At 32.5% G+C, this 24931-nt stretch overlaps 1 protein-coding gene across 2 annotated transcripts in view; it reads left to right on the top strand.

The window, feature by feature from the left end:
• Positions 1–24931, top strand: part of Nubp1 (NUBP iron-sulfur cluster assembly factor 1) — an 81158-nt gene that overhangs the window by 47234 nt on the left and 8993 nt on the right. For both annotated transcript variants that reach the window (XR_015041777.1, XM_085819240.1), the window contains exon 6: positions 18485–18575. Coding sequence is in view for 1 of the 2 variants with exons in the window: in XM_085819240.1 (XP_085675366.1) it covers positions 18485–18575 (91 nt within the window). In the remaining variant the exon portion in view is untranslated. The remainder of the gene's footprint in view (positions 1–18484; positions 18576–24931) is intronic.

Here is a 24931-nt window from a genome sequence, read left to right as displayed (position 1 = left end):
AGATTATAAATAAAAGTTTCTAATTTATGTTTATATTAAATAATTGAATAGCACTAGGTTTTATTATTTATATATATATATATATGCACAGTCAAAAGTCGTTAATTTGGACACCCATAATCTGGAATGATCTATAATATGGACCTCAAAGCTACAAACTTTCTGCGCATGCGTCAACTTGACGTTCACGCTTGCGCATAAGACCTTTACGGCTGCGCATATGCGTATGCGCATGCACGTTTAATGTATAATGGACGGTATAAGCTAAAATTATCTAACTATCTATTTTAGTTAATGTTGCAGATTGCGTTGTTCTTTAATCTTCGAATTGGATCCGGCTTATTATTTTTTGCAGACTGTTAGAGCAATTTTATAAAAGTAAGCTTGAACTTTCGATTATGTCAAATAGAATTTCTGATGCTGGAGCTCGCAAAGAATCTGCAAAGCGAAAGTATATTTCGATGTCCATCAAACAAAAAGTGGAATTGCTGCAAAAAATGGATAAAGGCATATCCTTTGTTTCTCTAACCATTCCGAAATCTGTTTATCAATTTCACACTGCTCTGTGGCCGGGGGGGACGCAGCGGTGCATAATGAATTGGAAGTTAATCTGTCAGCACTATCCTTATCTTCAGGGCAGATGTTTTTATTTTATTTGGTTTATAATTCCTTACTAAATGTAGTATTTCATCTCGATGTACTCCGTCTTTGACATGATCTAAATCAAGTTATAATTTAGTAATTATAATTCGCTTCTAATAGTGAAGAAAGTGACACAGAGGTTATTGAAAACGAAAAAATTTCGATTGACAAATTAGTCGGTATTCTCGACACAGCAATTATAGGAACTTGGACAGCGGAACTTTGTAACTGAACAAGAAATTATGTCTGCTTATAGAATTAAAGAGAAAGTATTATCACATAAAACAAAGTAACTTAAACAACTTACATTGAAAGAAATGTTTAATAAAGTAAACAAATAAATATTAAGCTTTTTTTTTTTTGTAAATTTTGATACCCTTTAGATCATAATTGTTCTTTATTTCATAAATTACGCTTTCATATTTTTAATTTTATAATTTCTGCATGCCATCATACCCGATTTAAACTGATGATCTATTATCGGGAAAAGTCAGTAATACGGAATAACCGAAGTCCCGACGAGTCCGGATTAACGACTTTTGACTGTATATAATATATGTAATGAAATTTGGCAATAAAATTTTTAAGAAATTTGAAATGATTTAATATTTCATATAGATAGCTTATATTGTTTAAAGTGTGTTTTTTCAATTTGCATTTTTTCGATAAATCCTGTTATTTAAAGTCCTAAAACATATAGATATGGCCTAAATATTTTTACCGCTTTATTAAAATTATATACTTTAGAGAAACAAGAATGGGTTTTCCAAAATACTGAAAAGAAAAATGATTTGAAGTGGAAATGTGATTGAGATTATATTTGTTTCAAAGTTTTTGCATAAAATTTTTTTTCTCAGATACTAATTCCTTAATTACAAAATCGATCCTTTATGCTATTAAGAATTTTCTAATAAATACAATAAGAAAATGTGTGGGGGGGAAATCATTGAAAGTTGAGGAGAAGAATGACATATTAATTGTTAAACTTTTCTTCCAAAAATAAAAAAAATATATAAATAAATAAAAAAATACTGGCAAAAATTTTTATTCTCAGCTTAAAATTATTTTGTCTTAGAAAACCATTTAATAATAATATTCATAAAAGTAGATAAAAGTTCTTAAATTAAAAAATCATTCAAAAAGTACTGAGTCCCCCTGTCTAGCTGAAGCGGATATGCCCGTCTTTAGTTTTAATTTCAATGGTATTTCTGGAATACCCAGCATCAGATAACCTTGTCCATACTTGTTTACAAATTTCCATATTTCATACGGTTCTATGTAAGTTTTTTTTGATGATGTCGAATCCTTAGATATCTACCAACGCGATTGTTTCGCTGACAGTCCAGTGAGCAGTCAGTTGCACGTCAGCTATGTTGTTTGTTAAAATTGAGTGAACCGCGCAATCGTGCAGTGCAGTATGGGAAATCTGCCCATTTGCCCTATTCCCGAGAGGTAGGAACAGTCACTAGTCTGCCTCCAATTCGGAGAAGCAGTTAACCCTAGAATTGGGGTCATTTTCACACCTAGCGAACTTTTATGTCTGCCAGCTCTTCTTTTTTTTCGCAAATATCTTAATCTTTTCTCGACTTTTCCTAAATCATTGCGATTTACGAAATAGAAAAAGAGTTTTTAAAAAATCGTATTTTTATTTTAGTCCTAACAAATGATTATACCTAGCAATACGGCAGGTGTCATTATGACCCCTTTGAGAGAAAAGAAATGTGAATACATTCCATTGTATTATCTGAACACTGTTACTTCTATAAACTATTTTTATTTGCACATGCTAAACAAAATACAAAGGAAAAGAATATGGTGGGTCTGCGTAGTTTCACATCTGCCAGTCACATGATTTGAAATATGTGCAATACTTTTCTTTGTGAAAAGAAAATAGAGGAAATAGATTATTACAAGCTGAACGTTTGTAGATTTTTCGTAGATATTTTGTTTATTATTTATAACAAGTTTAGTGGAAAATTTTATTCTATTTACATGAATTTATTATAGTGACGTACTAATGGCGCGTAGAAAAGGACTAACGCATGAAGAAATCGTGAAACTGATGCAAGAACTATCTGATGCTGATTCCGGTTTTGAAATCAAAAATAATTCTACAGATAAAGATGGAAATGAAACATCTTGTGATTCTGAATTTATTGTAGAGTAATCAGGCAATATCATTCTCTAGCTCAAGTGAAAGTACAAATGGATTTTTTTCTATGAGTTCAAATTTTGCCGTGCCTAAGAATGTCAAAGCGGGAACTAATAGACGCTCAAAAGGGGATATGAAATTCAACGTAATTCAGACTAACACTTGCAAAGAAATTGCTAGTAATGGAACTGCATGGAAAGTAGAAAATACTGCAAATTGCAAAATATCTTACTTCAACCCTTGCAAAATATCTTGCGAGAAAATGCAGGACCGACATCCTATGCTAAACGTCACATTTGTTCTGGTAAAGCTGTTAGTGCGTAGAAATTAATAATAAATGAAAAAATTTTACGCGTCATAAAGAAGTGTACTGATGCTGAAGCCAAGCGTAAACTTCATAATGACTCTTTCACTATTTTATTAGCAGAACTGGAAGCATTCATAACGTTGTTGTACGTAAGGGGGGCATTAGACGCCAAGGGGTTACCAATTCTTAGTTTGTGGTCCAAGACTTGGAGACCAAAGTTTTTTCATGAAACTCTGAGTAGCGATAGGTTACTGGAAATTATGAAATTTCTCGTTTTGATAATAAACTAACAAGGTCTTTTATCAAGGTAACAAGGTAACATTTGCAGTGTGATAAATTTGCACTAATATCCGAGGTATGGGATACTTTTATAGAAAACTGTAAGCTTTGCAAGAAACCAAATGAAAACATTAGGATTGATGAACAGTTTTTCCCTGCAAAAACAAGACGCCGTTTTTTGCTAACAAGCCCGATAAATTTGGAATAAAATTTTGGCTAGCAGTAGACGTTAGGACAAAATACTTATTAAACGGATTTCCATATTTAGGAAAAGATGAAATGAGACCAAGTGATCAAAGTTTAGGAGAGAACATAGTAAATCGTTTAGTTGATCCTTACAAAAATACTGCCCGAAATATAACTACAGACAGTTTCTTTAGATCGGTAAAACTTGCAAAATCCCTAAAATCAAAAGGATTGAGTCATGTTTGAACAGTAAATTGTGCAAAAAGAGAAATTCCCTCTAGTTTCAAAAATGTAACAAACAAACTTTTTTCTTCAGTTGTGATGAAACACGACTATATAACAACTACATCAGGTAAAAGGTAAAAGGAACAAAAACGTAAATTTGTTAAGTACACTCCATTCATCAGTTGAATTTGAATCTAATGAAAAGAAGGTTCCTGATGTAATACACCTTTACAATTCTACAAAATTCGGGGTAGATGTTTTGGATCAAATGGCAAGAAAGTACTCCGTGAAAGCACCATCACGACGTTGGCCAGTACATGCATTATACAATATTTTGGACTTAGCGGGCATAAATGTGTAGATTCTGTATAAGGAAGTTACAATAGAAAATAGCAGCAGAAGGGATTTTCTATTGCGTTTGGCAGAAGAACTAAGAGAATATATATCTAATAAAAACATATTAGTTCTCTCTTTAAGTGGCTTTGTGGATGGACAAGATTCAATAAAATCAAAAAAAAAAAAAAAAAAGGAAGAAATGTCAAGTAAGGAAATGCAAAGATAACAAAACTTCTAATATTTGCGACAACTGTAATAAATACGTATGCGGATATTGTACACAAAGAATCAGAAAGATAAGCGTGTGTGCTAATTGCTGCGCTGACTAATATATTATATGTAAATAAAATATTTCTATATATTTCTATTTCTATGAACTCTTTATAGCAAAAAGCTTGTTTTAAAATACTTTAATATTTGGATTAGAAACCACTTTTTTTTGGAAAAATTTGCGTAAATATTTATACATTTTATTTTCTGTGTTTCGGAAATGTAAGCTATCGGAGAAAAAAAAATTACATTTTCCGATGGAAATATTTAAATGCTTGTTCATTATTTGACTACATCTCTCTCTATATTCTCTCTAAAGTCTCTATATTCTTTAAAATAAACTGTAATTGTCATAATTTGCGTTATTTTAATTTCTTTTTCACAAATATATTGTATCATATAGAGAAATATGCAGATATCTTATCAAGGGGTCAATGTTGTGTCTAGCGGTGTGGGTTCAGTGAAGTGCATGACGCAACCAAAACAGACTAGTTCACGGCACAAACATTTATTTCTAACTAACTAATAAGACAGCAGCGATGCGCTATTTACGCAGTTACATTACATTCTACTCTACTCTCGTTTACAGAGGTTCTCGGGTATATAAGTACTGATCCTCTCGAAATCAGATGCTACATCCCTCCCCACTTATTTAGAGATTTAATCTCTGAGGAGCTTTGCGGATGCGCGAAGATCGTCTTAAGGTCCTGGCTGAGGTTGCTGCAACTCTTTATCAGGATTCACTGGAATGACTGGCTCAGTTTTCCTTGGAACTGACGATGTTTCAAGTCCGGCTGAAGTTTGCACAGCTTCACTTCTTTGTTCGATGTCCATGTCCGGAGCCTGTGGCTTCACGTTGCCATCTGAAGTTACAGCCATACGAGGTTCATAGATTATCGGTGCAGACGGAACCTCGCTCCCTACCGATCTGATCTGATCGACGTGCCGGCGCAGTAAAGTTCCTTGAACGTCAATGGTATAATGCAGCGCTCCATCCTTATTTGTCACTCTGCCAATTTTCCATCGAGAATTTGCCGATCTATAATCCCGAATGGCAACCTTTTCTCCGATCTCAAAATTTCTGTCTTTGAAATCGTAAGTATTCCTTCGAATGCGTTCTTCTACTCTTCGTTTAAGATTTGGAACAACTACATCAATTCGAGTTCTAATTTCTCTTTTTAAGAATAACATTGCTGGACTTAACAAGGTTATCATGTTCGGTGCCTTTCTATAATTCATGAGGAATATGGCAAGTTTTTGCTTAATATTTCCTGGATAACCTTGCATTGCACTTAATGCTTGTTTAGCGGTGTAAACGTACCGCTCTGCTTGGCCGTTACTTGCCGGTTTAAATGGAGCACACGTTTTGTGTTTAATTCCATTATTCCTTATAAAAGTTTCAAATTCCCCCGATGTAAACCGAGGACCATTGTCACTCACTACTACTAAAGCAGTCCGTATCTTGCAAAACAGTCTCTCAAACATTCAATTGTCTGAAAGGAATTTGCTGACTTTAAAGTATACACTTCTAGCCATTTAGAATGTGCGTCAATGATAATCAAGAACATTCGTTCAAAAATAGGGCCTGTAAAATCTACGTGAATGCGTTCCCAAGGCGCACTTGGATATTCCCAGTGATGGACCCTTGCCCTTACTGGATCTGATTTGAACTTAATACAATCGACACAGTTCCTAGAAACTTCTTCAATATCATGATCAATTCCCTTCCAAAAGACGTAGGATCTGGCGATTGCCTTCATTTTAACGATTCCTAAATGTCCTTGGTGTAACTCTTCGAGAATTTTAACTCGGAGTTTTTTCGGAACAACTACCCTCTGACCATTCATTATACAGTCATCTTGTAAAGTGTACTCTGCTTCCCTACCTTCCAAACTTTTTCCAGATTTTAATTTCACATAAAGACTATTTAATTCTTCATCAGCTCGTGTTTCCCGAGCTATCTCCCTGGCTGTTACCGGAAGAGTTTCAATTTGGGAGAGTTGGAATATTTCAACATCATCCTTAATGCTTAAATCTTGGGACTTAAAAGGTAGGCGCGACAGGCAGTCAGCATTACCGTGTTCCTTGGTATTTCGATACACAATATCAAACTGATATGCTTGCAATATCAGTGCATAATGTAAGAGTCGGGTGGCTGTGAGGATAGGAAGTCCTCTTTTTGATTTGAAAATAGCCACTAAAGGTTTATGATCTGTCACCAGAGAAAAGCGTCTCCCCTTTAGATATAGATAAAACTTTTTGACAGCTCAGACAATTGACAGTGCTTCTTTATCGATTTGGGCGTATTTCTGCTCCGTGTTAGTCAGTGTCCTCGATACGAATGCTATAGGCCTTTCTGTTCCGTCAGACAAAACATGCGAGAGCACTGCCCCAAGACCTACCGTAGATGCATCAGTAGCTAGCATTGACAGTAATGTGCGATCGTAATGCATTAAAACTCTTTCTGAACAAATTTCCTTTTTTATTTTTTCAAAAACGATTTGGCAGTTCTTTGACCAACTCCATTTAACATATTTTTTTGTCAAATTATTTAATGGATGTGCCAAAGTTGCCAGATTAGGCCAAAATTTGGCATAAAAATTCACTAATCCCAAAAAGCTTTTGATGTCTTGGACGCCTTTCGGCGTAGGGGCATTAGCAATTGCCGAAATCTTTTCATCCGTTTTATGCAATCCAGCGGCATCAATTTTATGCCCTAAAAATTTAATCTCATTTTGAAAAAATTTACTTTTAGTTAAGTTTAATTTTAGGCCGTGCTCCTTGCATTTTTTGAAAAATATTTCCAATGCCTTTAAATGAGACTGATCATCCGGTCCTGTCACTCGAGCATCATCCATAAAAATTTTAATTCCTTCGATCCCCTGAAATAATCCCTTAACATAGCGCTGCCAAATAGCTGGGGCAGGATTTAATCCATACATTAAGCGTTTACAAATATACAACCCCTTATGCGTGTTTATTGTTAATAACCGTTGGCTCTCCGGATGCGCTTTCATTTGTAGATAAGCATGACTGAAATCAAGTTTCGAAAAATTTTTACCTCCATTAAGGCATGAAAATATTTCTTCGAGTTTTGGTAATGGATGCTGTGGCACTTCCAAATTAGGATTCAGAGTCACAGAATAATCAGCACAAAGCCTAATGGAACCATCAGATTTAACAATTGGCACAACTGGTGTTGCCCATTCTGAAGTCTCAACCCTCTCAATGATACCTTCTTTCTCAAGCCGATCAATTTCTGATTCAACTCTATTTTTTAATGCGAAAGGTACCGGTCGTGACCTACAAAATATTGGTTGAGTATTAGGTTTCAAATTTAGTTTTACTTCGTGATTGTTAATTTCACCTAATTTACCGTCAAAAATTTCCTTATACTCCTCAAGCAATTTTTTTTTTTTAAATTCAATTCACTAGAAGTTTTCAATGCTTTGATGGCATTCCAATCGAGATTGATTTTATACAGCCATTCTCGGCCGAAGATTGTGTCCAAATTTTCTTTCACAATGTATAGATTTAAAACTAATTTTTGACCTTGGTATTCAACTTTAACAGGAACATATCCTAAAGGTACCACCTTATCACCCCTGTAAGTTTTAAAAACTAAATTTGTAGGCTGAATCTTTTTATTGGAAATTTTTCTAAATTTATTTATAGACATTACCGAAACTGCTCCCCCAGTATCAAGTTCCATGCTAACTGGTTTGTTTTTAAATTTTAACTTGAAGCATTATTGGCGGTCTTTTAGGCTCTTCCTCTCTTAACATGTGCGTGCTGGAGTTAAATCCATAGATGGGGACCTCATTTTTCGAATCATAATCATTATTTGCCTCAACTTTCTTTTGTTTAATCTGTCGGTTTTTCCTAGACTAATAACACGCCTTTTCGATATGTCCAATTTTTTTACAAAAAGCGGCATTCACTTGTTGCAAATCTACAGTTGTTTTTATTGTGATTTGCTCCTAAGCAACGCGAACAAGTTTCATTTTGACCTTTATTATTCTTAGCAACAAAGTTTTGTTTTCGCGGTTTGGACTCATTTTTCTTGGTTTTAAGTACCTTCAGTTCTACGGAATTTTCTATAATCTCATTTGCACCCTTAATCGCCTTTTCCATCGCCAAGGCTATCTTTAATGTTTTCTCTAAATCGATATCATCTTCCTGAAATAATCGATCTAAGATTTTACGATTTACGATCTCGTAGACCGCTAACGAAAACATCCCTTAACATGGTATTTAGCATATCCTCTTTATATTCACAAGGAATCGCTAACGAGCGTAATTCAGTGACATAACTACTAATTGATTCCCCCTCATGCTGTTTTCTGTTAATAAACATGTGCCGACTAGGTATTATTAAAGCTTTAGGATTTAAATGATCCTTAAGAACCTTTTTTAGTTCGGTAAAATTTTTATCTGAAGGATTATCCGGAGAGAGTAAATTTTTCAACAAATTATACAATTTTGCATTCAAGCTTGAGATCAGAACTTTCCCACGTTTTGCCTCTGGAACATTTTGAATGTCCAAAAAAGCCTCAAATCGTTCTATGAACAAATCAAAATTTTCTACCGTTTCATCGAACTTATCAAAAGAAACAGAAATTTTGTCTTGTTTATGTTCCGATTTCTCTTGCAATGCGACCATTAAAGCTTCATTTTGCTTTATTAATTCTTCAATTAACTTCTCCATTCTTCCAAAATAAAAATCAAATAACTTTCCTGCCTTTTGCAGTTTTCGGGGAATCCCCTAAATCCAAGTTTCGGTTTTGCCACTACTTTTTACGCATGTAACCGAGTGCGCCGAGTCGGGAACGATGTACTTCTCACACAGCCTCGTCGCCAACTTTTTGTGTCTAGCGGTGTGGGTTCAGTGAAGTGCATGACGCAACCAAAACAGACTAGTTCACGGCACAAACATTTATTTCTAACTAACTAATAAGACAGCAGCGATGCGCTATTTACGCAGTTACATTACATTCTACTCTCGTTCACAGAGGTTCTCGGGTATATGAGTACTGATACTCTTGAAATCAGATGCTACAGTCAAAATGACACCCGCCGTAATTCTAGGTATACGAAGACCACCGTAATTCTAGTGTTAATGCTTGTCGCGGTATGAATGGTGCATGTTGGAAGAACTAGTTTTCGCTACTAGTAGAATCTGCTCTTGTGGACGGGGCTTAAAAGAGATAAATTTCTTTATGTCTGGTCTTATTTCACTTAACTGTAAATTTTGATCCACTTTTAATTTTGTTCTGTATTTAGTTTTTCAAATATAACATGGAAAGAAGTCCTTGTTCACACAAATAGGTTGGGCAAGTAGACAATAAATATTTCAATATTAGTTTTATTTGAAATGCCTTTAAATTCTTTTTTTTTGGGGGGGGAGTTTCATCCAAAAGTTAAAAGTGTGTTATTTCTGAAATCTCCAGTTAGAGTTCAATCACAAGTTTCCATCAATTGTTCTTTTTCTTCATGAGATAAAATTTCAACTACATTTGAACAAAATGGATTTCTACTCTAATTTTCTTTTCCATAAACCCTGGGAAAATACTTGTTGAACTTATTTATCAATGAAAAACAATGTTTTTTGTGGAATGCTAATTCTTTTCATTTCAAATTATTTTCGGTTAAAAAATTGATGTAAAAAATTATTCTAATTGAAAATAGAGCAGTATGAGCCCAGAAATGGCCGCAACATAAAGTGTAGACATGCTAATAAATCGATGAACTGTAAAAGAGTGAATGAGATACTATTATATTTTTATAGGAACTCAATTTTTATTTCCTATTAAATACAACATTCATTTCTATTATTCCTTTTAAAAACATCATTTGTGACAAATTTTGTATTTTCTGTGGATAACAGTATATTTGTGAAAATAAAAATGGATTACAGTCAAAAGTCGTTAATCCGGACTCGTCGGGACTTCGGCGATTCCGGATTATAGATCATCAGTTTAAATCTCGTAAGATGGCATGCAGAAATTCTAAAATTAAAAATATGAAACCTTAATTTATGAAATAAAGATCAATTATAATCTAAAGGGTATCAAAATTTACAAAAAAAAAAAAAAGCTTAATATTTATTTGTTTACTTTATTAAACTTTTCTTTCAATGTAAGTTGTTTTATGTTGCTTCGTTTTATGTGATAATAATTTATCTTTAATTCTATAAACAGACACGATTTCTTGTTCAGTTACAAAGTTCCGCTGTTCAAGTCCCGTTAATTGTTGTGCCGAGAATACCGACTAACTTGTCAATCGAAATTTTTTCGTTTTCACTAACCTCTCTGTCACATTCTTCATGTCTATATCCATTTTTTGCAGCAATTCCACTTTTTGTTTGATGGACATCGAAACATACTTTCGTTTTGTACGATCCTTTGGGAGCTCCAGAAACGGAAATTCTATTTGACATAATCGAAAGTTCAAGTTTACTTTTATAAAATTGCTCTTACAGTCTGCAAAAAATAATAAACCGGATCCAATTCGAAGATTAAGAAACAACGCAATCATCAACATTAACTGAAATAGATAATTAGATAATTTTAGATTATACCGTCCGTTATACATAAAACGCGCACGCGAAAACGTATTCTGCGCTTGCGCAAACGCATATGCGCAGTGGTAAAAGGTCTTACGCGCACGCGTAAACGCCTATGTCAACGCGGCGCACGCGCAGAAAGTTTTTAGCTTTGAGGTCCGGATTATAGATCAATCCGGATTATGGGTGTCCAAATTAACGACTTTTGACTGTGCATATATATATATATATAATAAAACCTAGTGCTATTCAATTATTTAATATAAACATAAATTAGAAACTTTTATTTATAATCTTCGAATTAACGACTTTTGACTGTATTTTTCTAAAGTCTATGAGAGGCTATTGACTTTAAACAAAGCTCCGATTGCATAAATTTATGAGGTGGGAAAAAACCTAAACAGAATGTTGGGGTATTTAATTTTTGAATTTAATAGTTAAAAATACTTTGTTTCTTTGCATACCACCTATTTTTCTCTTTCGTACCACGGTTGAGAATTGCTGGTTTACATAAAGCCAAAGCATTATGTCAAGCTTATCCATTATTGGCACTTAATCACACTGTTTGGAAACACTTTTGTTTGATTCGAATTGTAGTTCTATGCATGCTTTATAACAAAGTTGCTCTTATTTGCTTAATTTTGCATTAAAAAAATTCGAAAATAATCCGGCTACTTGAGCTTTCCAGTTAGTTGAATGCCAGATGGTTAGTCTTTTACTGTATATGTAATAAAAGTTTTGGTGATAATTTAGATGTTAACAATGAAAGATGATGCATAAGGAGGTAATTCTTTTTATTATAGACAAATACACTCATGTCCATAAATTAAGGATAATGCAAAATCAGGCAAAGGAAGAGTTAGAAGCAAAACAAATTTGACTTATTTGTAAAGCTTATTTATTAAACAAAAGGTAAAGAGCAAAAAAAGATGGTATATGTTTGATATTATTAAAAAAATTAGTGATTTTTTCTCCCTGGAACAAATTACAAAAAAAAAAAAAAAAAAAAAAATTACAAAAAACCAATATTACATGGTTGGTATGATTGTTAATACATTGTATGTCTCCCAGACGATGCAATACAGTCCGTAGAACGCCTAGGCATGCTGAGTATCAAATTATCCATCTGATCTTGGGGGATATTACACCACTCAAAAAACAATGCTCTCCGAAGTTCCGGTAGACATGTAGGAGGAGGTTGACGGGCTGCAACTCGTCGGCCAAGCATATCCCACACGTGCTTTACTGGATTCAAGTCCGGTGAGAATGCTGGCCAGTCCAAAGGGGTGATATCCTCCAATTGAAGGCATTCCCTTACAATATTTGCACGGTGAGGACGGGCGTTGTCATCCATAAACACAAATTGTGCGCCCATGGCTTCCCGAAACAAAAGTACATGTTGTTCCAGAATGACGTCCCGATAGATTTGGCTTGTCATGGTTCCAATTTGAACATGCAGGTCAGTTCTAGAACCCAGAATAATTCCACCCCAAACGAGCACTCCTGCACCACCGTAACGGTGTCATTCAATGATGTTTTCTTTGTGGTAACGGGTACCTGGAGCTCTCCATATGAAAGTCCAGCGAGAATCAGACTGCAAGCTAAACATGGACTCGTGGAAAACATCACACAAGCCCACTGTTGCGGTGTCCACAATGCATGCTCTCTACTCCAGGCTAACCGCAGGCGACAGTGAGTTGCAGTAAGTGGAACGCATCTGACAGGTCTACGAGCATATAGACCAATCTGCCCTAAGCGTCTGTACACGGTCTGCCTTGAAATTGTCGTACCAGTGGCTGAAGAGAGCTGACGAGACAGGTCTGAGTCTGTGCTCCGCCTGTTTCTTTTGGCAGTAACTGCTAAATATCGGTCGTCATTCGGCGTTGTAACTCTGGGGCGACCTGTGCTGTAACATCTACTCACATTACCATCATCTTGGAATCGTTGCCAAAGCCTGGAGATGACACTCTGGGCAATTCCAAGTTCGTCTGATACTTCCAGTTGGGTACGCCCACATTCCAGATGGCCGCTTATTCTACCACGTATAAAATCATCCAAATGGGTCCTTTGTGTCATAACTATTCGGTTATTGCACTGAAATGCTTATAAAGCGTCTGCGAACAATTTTACTTCTTTGCCTGTATTCCTTATATATCACTCTCTTATACTCTCGTCATTGTGACGTCCCATCGGTGTCATCTGGTTACTTCCTGAAATTTGCATATGATTCTTGAAGATGTGCGTAGTGATTTTACAGGTGATATATTTATTTTAGAGTTCGATTTCCGTGCGACTCCGAATTATCCTTAATTTATGGACATGAGTGTATTTGTTATGAAAACACTGCTAAACTGGCACATAAATACCTTTTTTGAATAGTTTTTATATTGATAATTTTTATATTTTTGTAATATATTTGAAGAATGAAAGAGCAGTGGCAGACAACAAGCCCACTGGCCAAAGAAAATAAGAAAAATTGCACATGTTCCAGTTTGAAGTTAAGTTAAGGATTATCCAGTTTTGCTTTGATTTTATCCCAAATGGCTGGTTAAAGTCTGTTTGGAAATTTTGATATTATGATTGTATAAAGCATGACATAAACACCTTTGCCATTAGTGTTACCTAAAATTCATGTGGCAAAGATTAATTCTGAAATGACACAGTGGTAGATATTTATTAAAAGCATGATGCTGTTTACAGGATAAATAGAGGAAATAATAAAATTAAATCATAGACTTAGGCAATACTACAAATTAAAATTTTGCTTTTTATTATTTATTTTTAATACAATTTAAATTAAAGTAAAAAGAACAAATGAAAAAAGACCTATGTGGTAAAAAACTTTGCACATTGTGCTGCAAAATTTAGAAAAAGGTTAAAAGAAAAATCCTAGTTCGTATGCTAAAAAGCCGCTTAAATACTGTGGTTCCGTCAAAACATTTACAGTCAAGTCTTTAATCCAGACTCGTCAGGACTTCGGTGATTCCGGATTATAGATCATCAGTTTAAATCTGGTAAGATGGCATGCAGAAATTATAAAATTTAAAATATGAAACTGTAATTTATGAAATAAGGAACAATTATGATCTAAAGGTTATCAAAATTTACAAAAAAAAAAGCTTATATTTATTTGTTTACTTTATTAAACATTTCTTTCAACATGCGCATGTGTAAAGCATACATTACGCATAATCGAAATTCGAAAATTGCAACCAGAAAACTATTTGATATGTATTCGTGATATTTATTATGAATTTCATTTAAATCATATCAAAGACAGTACATCGAGATGAAATACTACATTTAGTAATGAACTATAAGTCGAATAAAATAAAAAAATCTGCCCTGAAGATAAGGATAGTGCTGACAGATCAACTTCCAATTCATTGCGCGCCGTGACGTTCCCCCCTCCCCCCTTCCAGAGCAGCGTGAAATTGATAAACAGATTTCGGAATGGTTAGAGAAACAAAGGAGCCTTTATCCATTTTTTGCAGCAATTCCTCTTTTTGTTTGATGGACATCGAAACATGCTTTCGCTTTGTAGATCCTTTTGCAGCTCCAGCATCGGAAATTCCTATTTGACATAATCGAAAAAGTTCCAACTTACTTTTATAAAATTGCTCTAAATGTCTGCAAAAAAGAATAAGCCGGATCCAATTCGAAGATTAAGGAACAACGCAATCTTCAACATTAACTGAAATAGATAATTAGATAATTTTAGCTTAGCTTATACCGTCCATTATACATTAAATGAGCATGTATAAAGGTATTACGCGCATGCGTCAATGCATTAATGCACTGACGCATGCACAGAAAGTTTGTAACTTTGAGGTCCGGATTATAGATCATTCCGGATTATGGGTGTCCGGATTAACGACTTTTGACTGTATTTTTAATATATATAGGGAAGCAAAAAAATTAAAAGTAAATTGTAATACATAACTGATTTTAAAACACCTATAAATCTACAATAAGGTAAAGTACTTAATAAAGATTTAAACAAATTGGCTGTAGGTGAGGAAAACTTATATTATTAAATGCTTCCTTTGGTTTACATAGCCGAATTAAATCTCCATATATGCACATCCGTTACAAAACTGTATATCATATGTAAAATAGAATGCTGACATCATATAAACAGTTTCTTAAGGAATATAATAGTTCTTGAAATATTAAATTTTGATTTTTAACTGAAATTATGTGTTATACAGGGATAATAATTGTTTTCAAATGGCTGTGATACAACAATGCTGTATATATTTTCATTTGTTACTTGAAATGTGGAACTCCTAGACATATATGAATAATTTATAAATATCACTTAAGGCAATACTATCCAAACTTTCTTCAGTAAATATATAGAAATATTTTGGGAGATTTATAAAGTTATGAAAAAAAAAAAAAAAAAAAAACCCAGAATGTAACCTATAACTATCAAACTAACTGAAAGTTTTAGGTGTGTCTTGAATGCATAAGAAATTTATAGCTACTAATCTTTTTTGTCTTTTGTTGCTATAAAATAAACACAAATTATTATAAAAAAATTTTGCCAAGCTAATAATGTATGCTACTACTACTAAGCTACTTACAGACTTTGAATTTTGCTTTTGGCTGGAAGAAAATGTGATACATATGTTATTTATCTTTATGATAAAATATACAGATAAATCATGTCTCTATAAAATTAACATCATCTTACATACTGTGCCATAATATACATCATGCATTCTGTGCCATAGTAATAGCTTTATTCTCACCTTTTCTGACCTGCACTACAGTGAGCTTAAGTGTTGCGAGCATCTGCTCAGAACATTACATAAAGCTGGTTATCATTGCATAAATGATTTATGAATCAAGTAAACTGAGCAATGTAAGAAAACATGATCTTCATCGTTTTGTTATTTTTTGTTTTTAATATAATGCTGAAAATGTCCTATATAAAGTATGCTTCTATGTATGTTTCTTAGCTTCTTTTCATGACATTTTAATTAAATAGTTGGATTTGATGTTTCTAGCTTTTTATAGGAATATAAAATTATATGCCATACAGACTTCATGACGATTGTGATAAATTAATGCAGTATATAGGCTAGGCTATCATGAAGCAGTGATATCACTTGTAGTATATAACTGTTGTGTTATTATCAATTCATAAATACTTGTACCTGTAAATAACTTTTTCCTAAATTATCTTTCCATTTTTGATTTCAATTATTAGTAATATATACAACTTAAAAAATGTCAGTCTCTTTCTAGAAGGTTGCATATTTTCTAAGACAGAATCATGTAGATACTGAATGATTTTTCTTGTAAGTAGATAGTATAAACTTAATGATTTCAATAAATATTAGTAGGGCTGCAGTAGTAATAGCAATAAATATTAATAGTGTCCATCTGTAGGACTGCAATATGGTGCAGCCCTACAGATGCATATGCTCTGCTCTAGTTTGCTTTGTTGTAATAATAAAGCATAAATGAAATATGTGCAGATGTAATGTTTTTGTTATTGCCATGGTTTCTGATCAAGAGCAAGTTATTAATATTTACTTGTTTGGAAGGCAGATATTATATGCAATTTTAAAACTGTTTAGGATATTTATTCCTCAAACCCCAATGTAATACAAAAGCCAGCTGTATAAAATTAAATGAATTATGATTGTGTACTTTTTCATAAGCAATGTTCCATACTTTAGCGAGCTGAAATGTTTCCTAAATGTGGTTTTCCATTACACAAAAGGAAGTTCATCTTGAGATTTTAGATAGACATAATTTTGTATTCTAATGATTTTGTTAGAAATGCAGTTGAAGAATAAGGGTGAAAAGAGCAAATACTTAAAAATCCTCATTATATTTTTTTTATCAGAAATTAATCTTAATCAAATTCAGTCAATATACTTGTTAAAAAATACCTAATTCAAGTATAATTAGTAGCTGTGAAAGCCTTATTTATTTATGCTTAAGGATATTGTAATAGCATTTAGTTAATATTGTAACAGTTTTTGTATTGAATTAGCCATTTTTAAATAGAATTGTTATTAAATTGTTTCATTTCCTCATGCAATGCTGCATGCATCTTATTTGAATAGAAAGCTACGCCAGAAAAATGAAAAATACAAGTTCTGCTGAACGTTTGAGTAGTTTAAAAGATAACTAGAGTGGAATATTGCAATATTGTATGAATATTTGAGGAAATTTAAGCATTTTGTTTTATTTGAATAAACTTCAATTTGAATATATTTGTGTGATAATAATAAATTTCATTCATTTTTCATCAGACTTCTGCATTTAATTTATTACGAACCCGTATGCACACAACAATATCTTCCGGACATTTTTAGAACTTGTCTCGTTCTGTTTGGACTCTACTGATATGCTTTATTAAGTACCATATGATGATAAGCAATTAAAAATAATCTCAATATCTTTTATCTCTGATTAAAATAATGTAGTAAAAGAACAGTAATTGTGATCTATGCCTATAAAGTTATTTTTCCAGTAGATATTTATCTTGTTAGAAGTCTACTGATGATAATTTTGCATTATTTAAATTCTGGAATTGTTTGTAAATATAATACGAATTTTCTTTATAATTTTGTATATGTTAATATGCAACTGGTTTATTTACCCAGAAACTACCTTTTCTTAATAATTTATTAATTTCATCTGATGTATAAACACAAGGAGCAAAATATATTCTTTATTAAATCTATAATACCTATCTATAAGGTTATAAAATGAAAATGTTATTAAATGAAATAAATAAATTCTGCTTGAATGTAATGAAGTCATGGAAAAGGACATTTTCTTAGTCAATGTATTGTGGAAATATTATTTGTTTTGATGAATAATATATACTGTAATGCTAAAAAGCTGAAATAATTTTTAAGGTTAAGAATTAGTATTTAATGGTATGTTAAAATTTAATTTTTGGATGAATTTTTGATTATTATTTATTTTGATTTTTGAGACAGTTATGAATCAGAGCAGTGAAATCTGTGATAGTACAAACACTTTTAATTGGAAAGAAAAAAAGGGGGAGACATGGAAATAGGAATATTTTAAATGACATTACCATAAATATTAATTAACATAACAATATCAAGTGCATTTTTTTGAGTAAATGTATCAGTATATAGTTGTTTAAAGATATAGAAGAGCTCTATTTAGCTGAATTAGAAACAAGCTTCTTAACTCATATAATTTTAAATTATGTATCAGTTATTAGTGTTAATAATTTCATTATCATTTAAAGCCATGCTTAATATTTCTGTAATGGCCTAATATTTATTACTCAGTTTACTTTTATAAAATGAAATGCCTACTTAAATATAGATTCTGTTTTTGAGAGCTAGTGCTGGAATAAAATTTATAAGTAAATATGTTTATTTTTAAGGTTGATCTGTATTTATTTACAAAATATTTTCAATCCTAGGCGTACTATTTTTGTTAAAAAGAATTTTTTTTTATAGAAATATTATTTTTTTATAAATACTTTATCTTTAGTGTTTAATTTCTTTTGTAGTATGTAGAAGAAAATCTTTGTGTGATGTCAATTGGTTTTTTGCTCAAAGGGCCAAAAGAAGCAGTTATATGGAGAGGACCTAAAAAAAATGGTAGTAATATTCATGTTTGTAAACTAATAATTTATGTGAATGTTGTAGTGCCATGTCAAATAAACAGTTTTTCCTTAACTGGGGACAGGCAGAAATAGGCATATCTTTAAACATTTTACTGAATCTATAAGGAATTTCCTCTTTCCTCAATTATGCCTTTGATAACATGTTCAGCTAGCAGTTGGGATTGGGGTTTTGTTCCTCAGCTTCTTATAGATTTAGATAGATGATCTAAACATGTACCACAACAACTTCTGCGAGAAGTTTGCATGGACTTGCTGAGACATGCTAGGGAAGAACTTGACTATCACAATGATATCTGTCATGTCATAAAAGGTTCATGTGCACATTTGTAACTTATTCAGTAAACTTCAGGAACTATTCTTTTCACTGGGTAAGTATTTCAGTTATACTATTAGAATTTTTGTTTCTGTAGAACTTTCAAATCCCAGCAAGAGCATGGTTGACTTTTTACATTTTCTGTTTCAAACAATCTAATAGACTACAAATTTAATAGAAGAAAGTTTTTTTAAAAAATAATTTTTGAATTCTCACTAAACTCATTCCAAACATATCATGGATTTTTATGTGATAGTTATGTTTTATGTAGATTTTAAACTTGCTATAACTGCTGTTTTCTCTCTTTCCCTCCCCTTTTTTTTATTAAGGAATATGTCTGAGCATCAAACAGGTCACCAGGATGGCGGGCATAACTGGTAACATTGTATGAAAATAAGTTTTTTTAAGCCATTTGGACTCTAGCACAGTGACTGGTCAATCTTGTTGCTACTTCCAGTAGTGGCAGTCAGCTTATGTGTTTGTATACGTTTTTTCCAAAGAATGAAAAGTTTTTTTTTTTTTTTTTTTTTTTTCCTCGTTTATAAACTGAAACTTTGGTTGTATGCACATGCTAGTACAGAAAGGCATGGTTAGCAATATTAGTATCTGTAATTTTCATCACTAAAAGTCATTTCAGATTACATATAAATACTTAATTTGTGAAAGTTTAGCTTTTTATGTAATTCAATGGCATTTTTCAATATGAGGAAAATAACTATTTTTCACCATCATAGCCAACAGAGAAATGAATAATGATTCAGTAAAAGCAAAAAATACAGCAATACACCATGGGGAGAGTGAGTACAGATCTGAGCTTCTGAGGATCTTCTTGAATGTTGGGATATTAATAAGAAAAATAACATTCATTGGCTAATGGTTAAAAATTTAATAAAAAAACTTGGCTACATATATTGCAAATAAATTGGCACATAGGCAGCATGATGCCAAATGCAAAGTATGAAGATTTCTCAACAGTTGACTTCATGTCAGTTTTTGCTACAAGTAAGGACAAAGCAGATGTACTATGATTTCTGTCAGAAAAAAAATTTTCAGACAGGATTCAATTCATCAGGCAGCTCTTTCAATATGTACCATGCATTTAAAAATGAAGAGGATGCAATTGGCAATATATTTAGAATTGTATACAAAATACTTATAAAGAATTGAGTGTTTTATGATTTTGAGGCATAAATTGCTGTGTAAGAGCTAAACAGAATCGATATGGCCTGTACTTTAGAGTTCACTAATGCAAGACATGAATGAACCTACCGTCATGTTCCTTGATAAAATATAACTTAAAGATGTCATTGAAGGAATATTTAAAAAATCATTTATGTTCCATTTAAGAGAACTAGGTATTCATAATTATTTCTAAAAGAAAATTTCTTGGTAATTGGAACTGGTGGGGCTGCAATAATGCTTGGACAAAACAGAAGGAAAGTGACATTATTTAAATGTCAGTTGCACAAAATTTTATTTTGCATTTTGCTATTTAAGACTTTCTATATTGGATTTAATAAACTAAAATTTCCCATCACAAGTAAACCATTTCAGATCTTTTATTCATAAACTTTACACACTGTGTCATCAGTCCTATATAAATGCAAGCTAAAATGCCAAGCAGAACAGCTCGATTGTGAAATTGTAAGAATTGGGAATGTTTTAAAAACCAAATGGACTGTTTCCAGTTTTAGATGCGTTTCTGCTGTTTGGCGAAATTCAAAGGCTTTAGTTGCCCATTTTAAAAGAGCTCAAGATGAGAATAAAAAGAGAATTTAACGAAACTTATCTGACAGTCAAGAAAAATTATGAATATTAATTTCAGTTCAGATCTTAGCTTAATTTGTGAGCTTTTTCAAGAATTAGCAGCTCGCAAAAGTAAATAAAATAGTGATAATAATAATAAAAGTGGAGTCATGTATTATTTAATCAAAGGAATTCAAAAATGGGACTTTTTTTCTGGAAGCTATAAAAGCAGAAAGAAGTCCAGATTCAAAAGAAATTTCTCTGAAAACTGGACAAGACATTCACTGGGAATTCATATCAATCCAATAAAATTTTATAGTGGTCCAAAAGCCCAGCTGGAAAGCAGACTTTTAGCAAGAGAAGATGCTGAAATTCTACAATGGATTAAAATAGTGGAAAGCAAAACTTGGCCAAATAATCATCCTTTAGCTGTTTTAAAAAAGAAAGAAAGAATGGATTTGTTTCAAAGAACGTCCCAATTTCAACAACTGAATATAAGTGCGACTTCTCACAGATGAATTTAATAATGATTCCTGGAAGATTTGATTTGTCGCCTTAATACTTCCAATAACCGATTTGAGATGTACTAGACCCTAGAGTACTTGGAATATTTGAATGAAGAATTACATAATTCTGTATATTTTCATAATCCATTTAGCAGAATGCTGTATAGGTAGAGGAGTCTTTACAACTTACTGACATATACCTTGTACATTGCTACTGTTTGCTAATAATGTTTCGGTTGTTCATCAAATTGTATTAATTTTTTTCCGCTATATGTGTATTCACCTGCCTCATTAGAAAAAGATTCTCCTTTCATGGTGTTTTGATTTTTTTTAACAAGAGTATACAGATTATTTTTGTTACAAGAACTTATCATATTCTATGGGAAAGAAACATTATGAAAAATGATCACAATAGCAAAAAATGGGTTTAATATTCTCTCATTAGTTGGGGACTTTTTGTACAAGCCACTGTAATGGAATGGTCCCTAATAAAAATAGTCATTATGTAACTTATTGATTGTATTGCTAGCATGAATGTAAATGATAAATTTTTAAATATTTTTTAGAAAAACATATTTATGAACATAAAAATTAATTTAGAAAATGGAAACCTAATGTTTGGCTGTGCTTAATCTAATGAAATTGGATTTTAATTTTCTTTGGAACAACTATTACAGCAGTATACAAATGCTCTGAATTGTTTAATGCATACATCAGTATTCCTAGTGGGTGTATAAAATTTAATTTTGAAGTATAAATAATTTAAATATAAATATAGAATATTATTCTTTACCAGAAATTGAACTGTTTGATATCTGTTTATCAGAGCTGAATGGAATAATAGAATTGAAAATATTAATATACTGTAGGTTCTCCTACTTCATATTTAGCAAACTTACTTGGCTGTTGAAATCTGAGGTAGAGAGACTGGTATTTCTGTTTTGAATATAAATTTCATTTAATATTTATTATACACCAAGAAATATGAATCTTTTCTGGAAGATAATATAATGAATAAATGCCAAGCTGGTTTGCTATACTAATTAGTGACAGTGAATTTAATACAAAAATTCCAAAGAATATGTTTATTAATACATCACCTACTCAAAAAAAATTCTGATAGCTGTTACAAACTAGTATAGTATATGCCATTCATCTTTGATATAATAAGCATATGTTCTTATCAAATGCTATTGTACACCGTGTTGCAAAGAAAATATGCACCCAGAAAGAACTGAGCCACAACTGTGAAACTCGGCAGTAGTATAATGTTTGTATAGATAAAAAAATAATAATTAAAAAATGCTCAAAAACTGGGGTGAAAAAAGCATTTTGTTTATGATTTGTAGGTGGTAAAGCCACCTGTGGCAACTATACAAGCTGATACTTGGTTGGGCATGGAGTCTATTATGTTGCCAGTAACCCTCTGCAGTAGATTGTGCAACAAATAGAATGGTGCAACAAATGGTCAGTGAGTTGATGTATTTGCACACAGCTAAATTTGCCTGCCCAACATGTCCCAGACATGTTTGATAAACAACAGGTCTGGAGACTTGGCAAGCCACTTGAAGACATTAACACGTCAAAGATATTTCTGGGAAATTCGTGCTGTATGTGGCCAAGCATTTGTCCTGCTGGAAAACTGAACATGGATGATGTGCTAGTATAAGCAGTACGATTGGTTGCAAAATGTCATCAACATCCCAGCGAGCAGTCTGAGTAATGGTAACAAATGGTACATTGGACTGCTTACCTCTTCTTTGCCAGAAATGTATACAGCATTGAGAGAAAAGCATGATTCATTGATAAAGATCACATTTCTCTAATCGGACACTGTTCAGCTTGACCGAGATTACCACCATGCAAGATGACACTGCTTATAGTGGAGTGTCAATGGCAAGCATCTTGATGGACGTCAAGATCTGAGCCCAGTGTCACCTAGTCAAGAATGTTAGTAGATGAAATTTAGATTGTTTCGGGGGGTGGTTTTTGGAGGCTTACTGCTAGTGTGGATTCTAGGATATGGGTTTAACACCCACATAAGGCTGGGCTGTTTGTGTTTCCTCATGAGAGCAGTATCAATCTAGCCCCTCCCTCTCTTAGTGTGCCTGCACAGCATTTATGGTTGGTAATGAGTTATTTAAAAGACGAATGGGTACAGTCATTCCTGATAAATTGTCCTCATGCAGAAGTGTTGGCAATTAGATGATAAAAAGAGAAAGAGAAAAATAATTTTTAAATTTATCATAGGGTATGATAATGATATTAAATTTGAACTTGAACTTGTTATAGTAATAAAAAAACTGAATCTCTTGAATCTAATAAAAAGCATGACACTTATGCAGGAAAGGACAAAATAATTTGAAACAAAAGACAACCTAATCAAAAGGTAGGGACTAGTGTATGTAATATCTTCACCCACATGGTCAGGGTTGAAATCTGTTGCCTTGAATAAAAAGGAACCCCTCAAATATTGAGGACCTTGTATTAATTCCAGCATTATAAATAATTTTATAAACTGTGCCAACTTTTTTTATTGCAAAAATAGCTGCAAATTAATTATTAGCGAAACCAGGATGCTAGAAATATAGATAAAAGCACTGTCTGGACTGTTATATGGTCATTATTAATATTCTTATGCTAATGCAAAAGGTTTATGTACCAATGATACTGAATTATTCAGAAGTGTGGTGTCTTTCAAATAATATTTTTTCCATCTAAGATGCTTCTGTTTAGATAACACAAATAAGCATAAAGCTCAATGAGAAGTGAATAAATTGATAATAGTTACAGAATTCTTTGGTTATGTCAACAAAAATTGTCAAAAGTGTTATTCATTTGATGAGTATGTAGGCCTTGATGAAAAATGTAAAATTTTCGTGAAAGATGTGGGTTTTATCAGTATACGGCCAAACTTCAGTGAAATATGGCATTAAAGTATCTTTACTTTAGTCAGTGGAAGGCCATTTTGTATATAGGATACAGAGATGAGATGTCACAGTAACCAAAAGGTGCCTCCAGAATGGAAACTTCTAATGAACTTTCTCATATTATAAAGCAGTTTTTCTTTCCTTTGTTTGGTTTTAGATTTGTTTGGTTTAAACATATTGATGGATAATTCGTTCAATAGCTAGGTGATAGGTAGAAGACTTTTGAAAAACTTACTGTCGTGGGAAATTTGAAGAAAATCAAAACAGGAGTACCTTCAGAATTTGTTAATTAAAGGAAAACATACTTTTAAATTATGGAAAGACATTACACTAGCTGTGATTAAAAAAAAAAAAAAAAAATCAGCAATGCATCATGAGAAACAACCGACAAAATCTAAGCAAACACATCCAGAAATAATCCAATTCTGCAATGGAACAGAAAGAAGTGTAGCTACTGTTAATAGAATATCAGTGTTTTATTTAATTTTTCAGAAAACAAGCATTTTGAGCAAGGCAGGGATAAATGCACAAGTAGTTCTTATGTCTGCCAAAATCGCTGCTTTGAAATATAAAAACTGGATAAATGTTTCTATAAACATAAGCATTATCTCTGATAAATCTGTAAATAAAAAAAAGTCATTTATGCTAATGTTATGCAAAACACTGTGAAAGAAAATAAACTGTTTTGCTGCATCAGAAAAGAGTAATGAGTAATTGATGATGAGAAAAAAGCATAATGAAAAACAACGTGCAAAACAATGTGCAATCTACCTTTGAGTTAAAAAATAATAAAACAGTTTCTTGTTTTAAATGCAGACATTTCATTTGCAAAGAT

The sequence above is a fragment of the Stegodyphus dumicola genome, chromosome 6, assembly GCF_044657685.1.
Source record: "Stegodyphus dumicola isolate Sdum_Otavi_A_Nest chromosome 6, ASM4465768v1".
In the NCBI taxonomy this organism is placed as follows: domain Eukaryota; kingdom Metazoa; phylum Arthropoda; class Arachnida; order Araneae; family Eresidae; genus Stegodyphus; species Stegodyphus dumicola.
The sequence above is the reverse complement of the archived record's forward strand: the minus strand, read 5'-3'. Positions and strand labels throughout refer to the sequence as shown.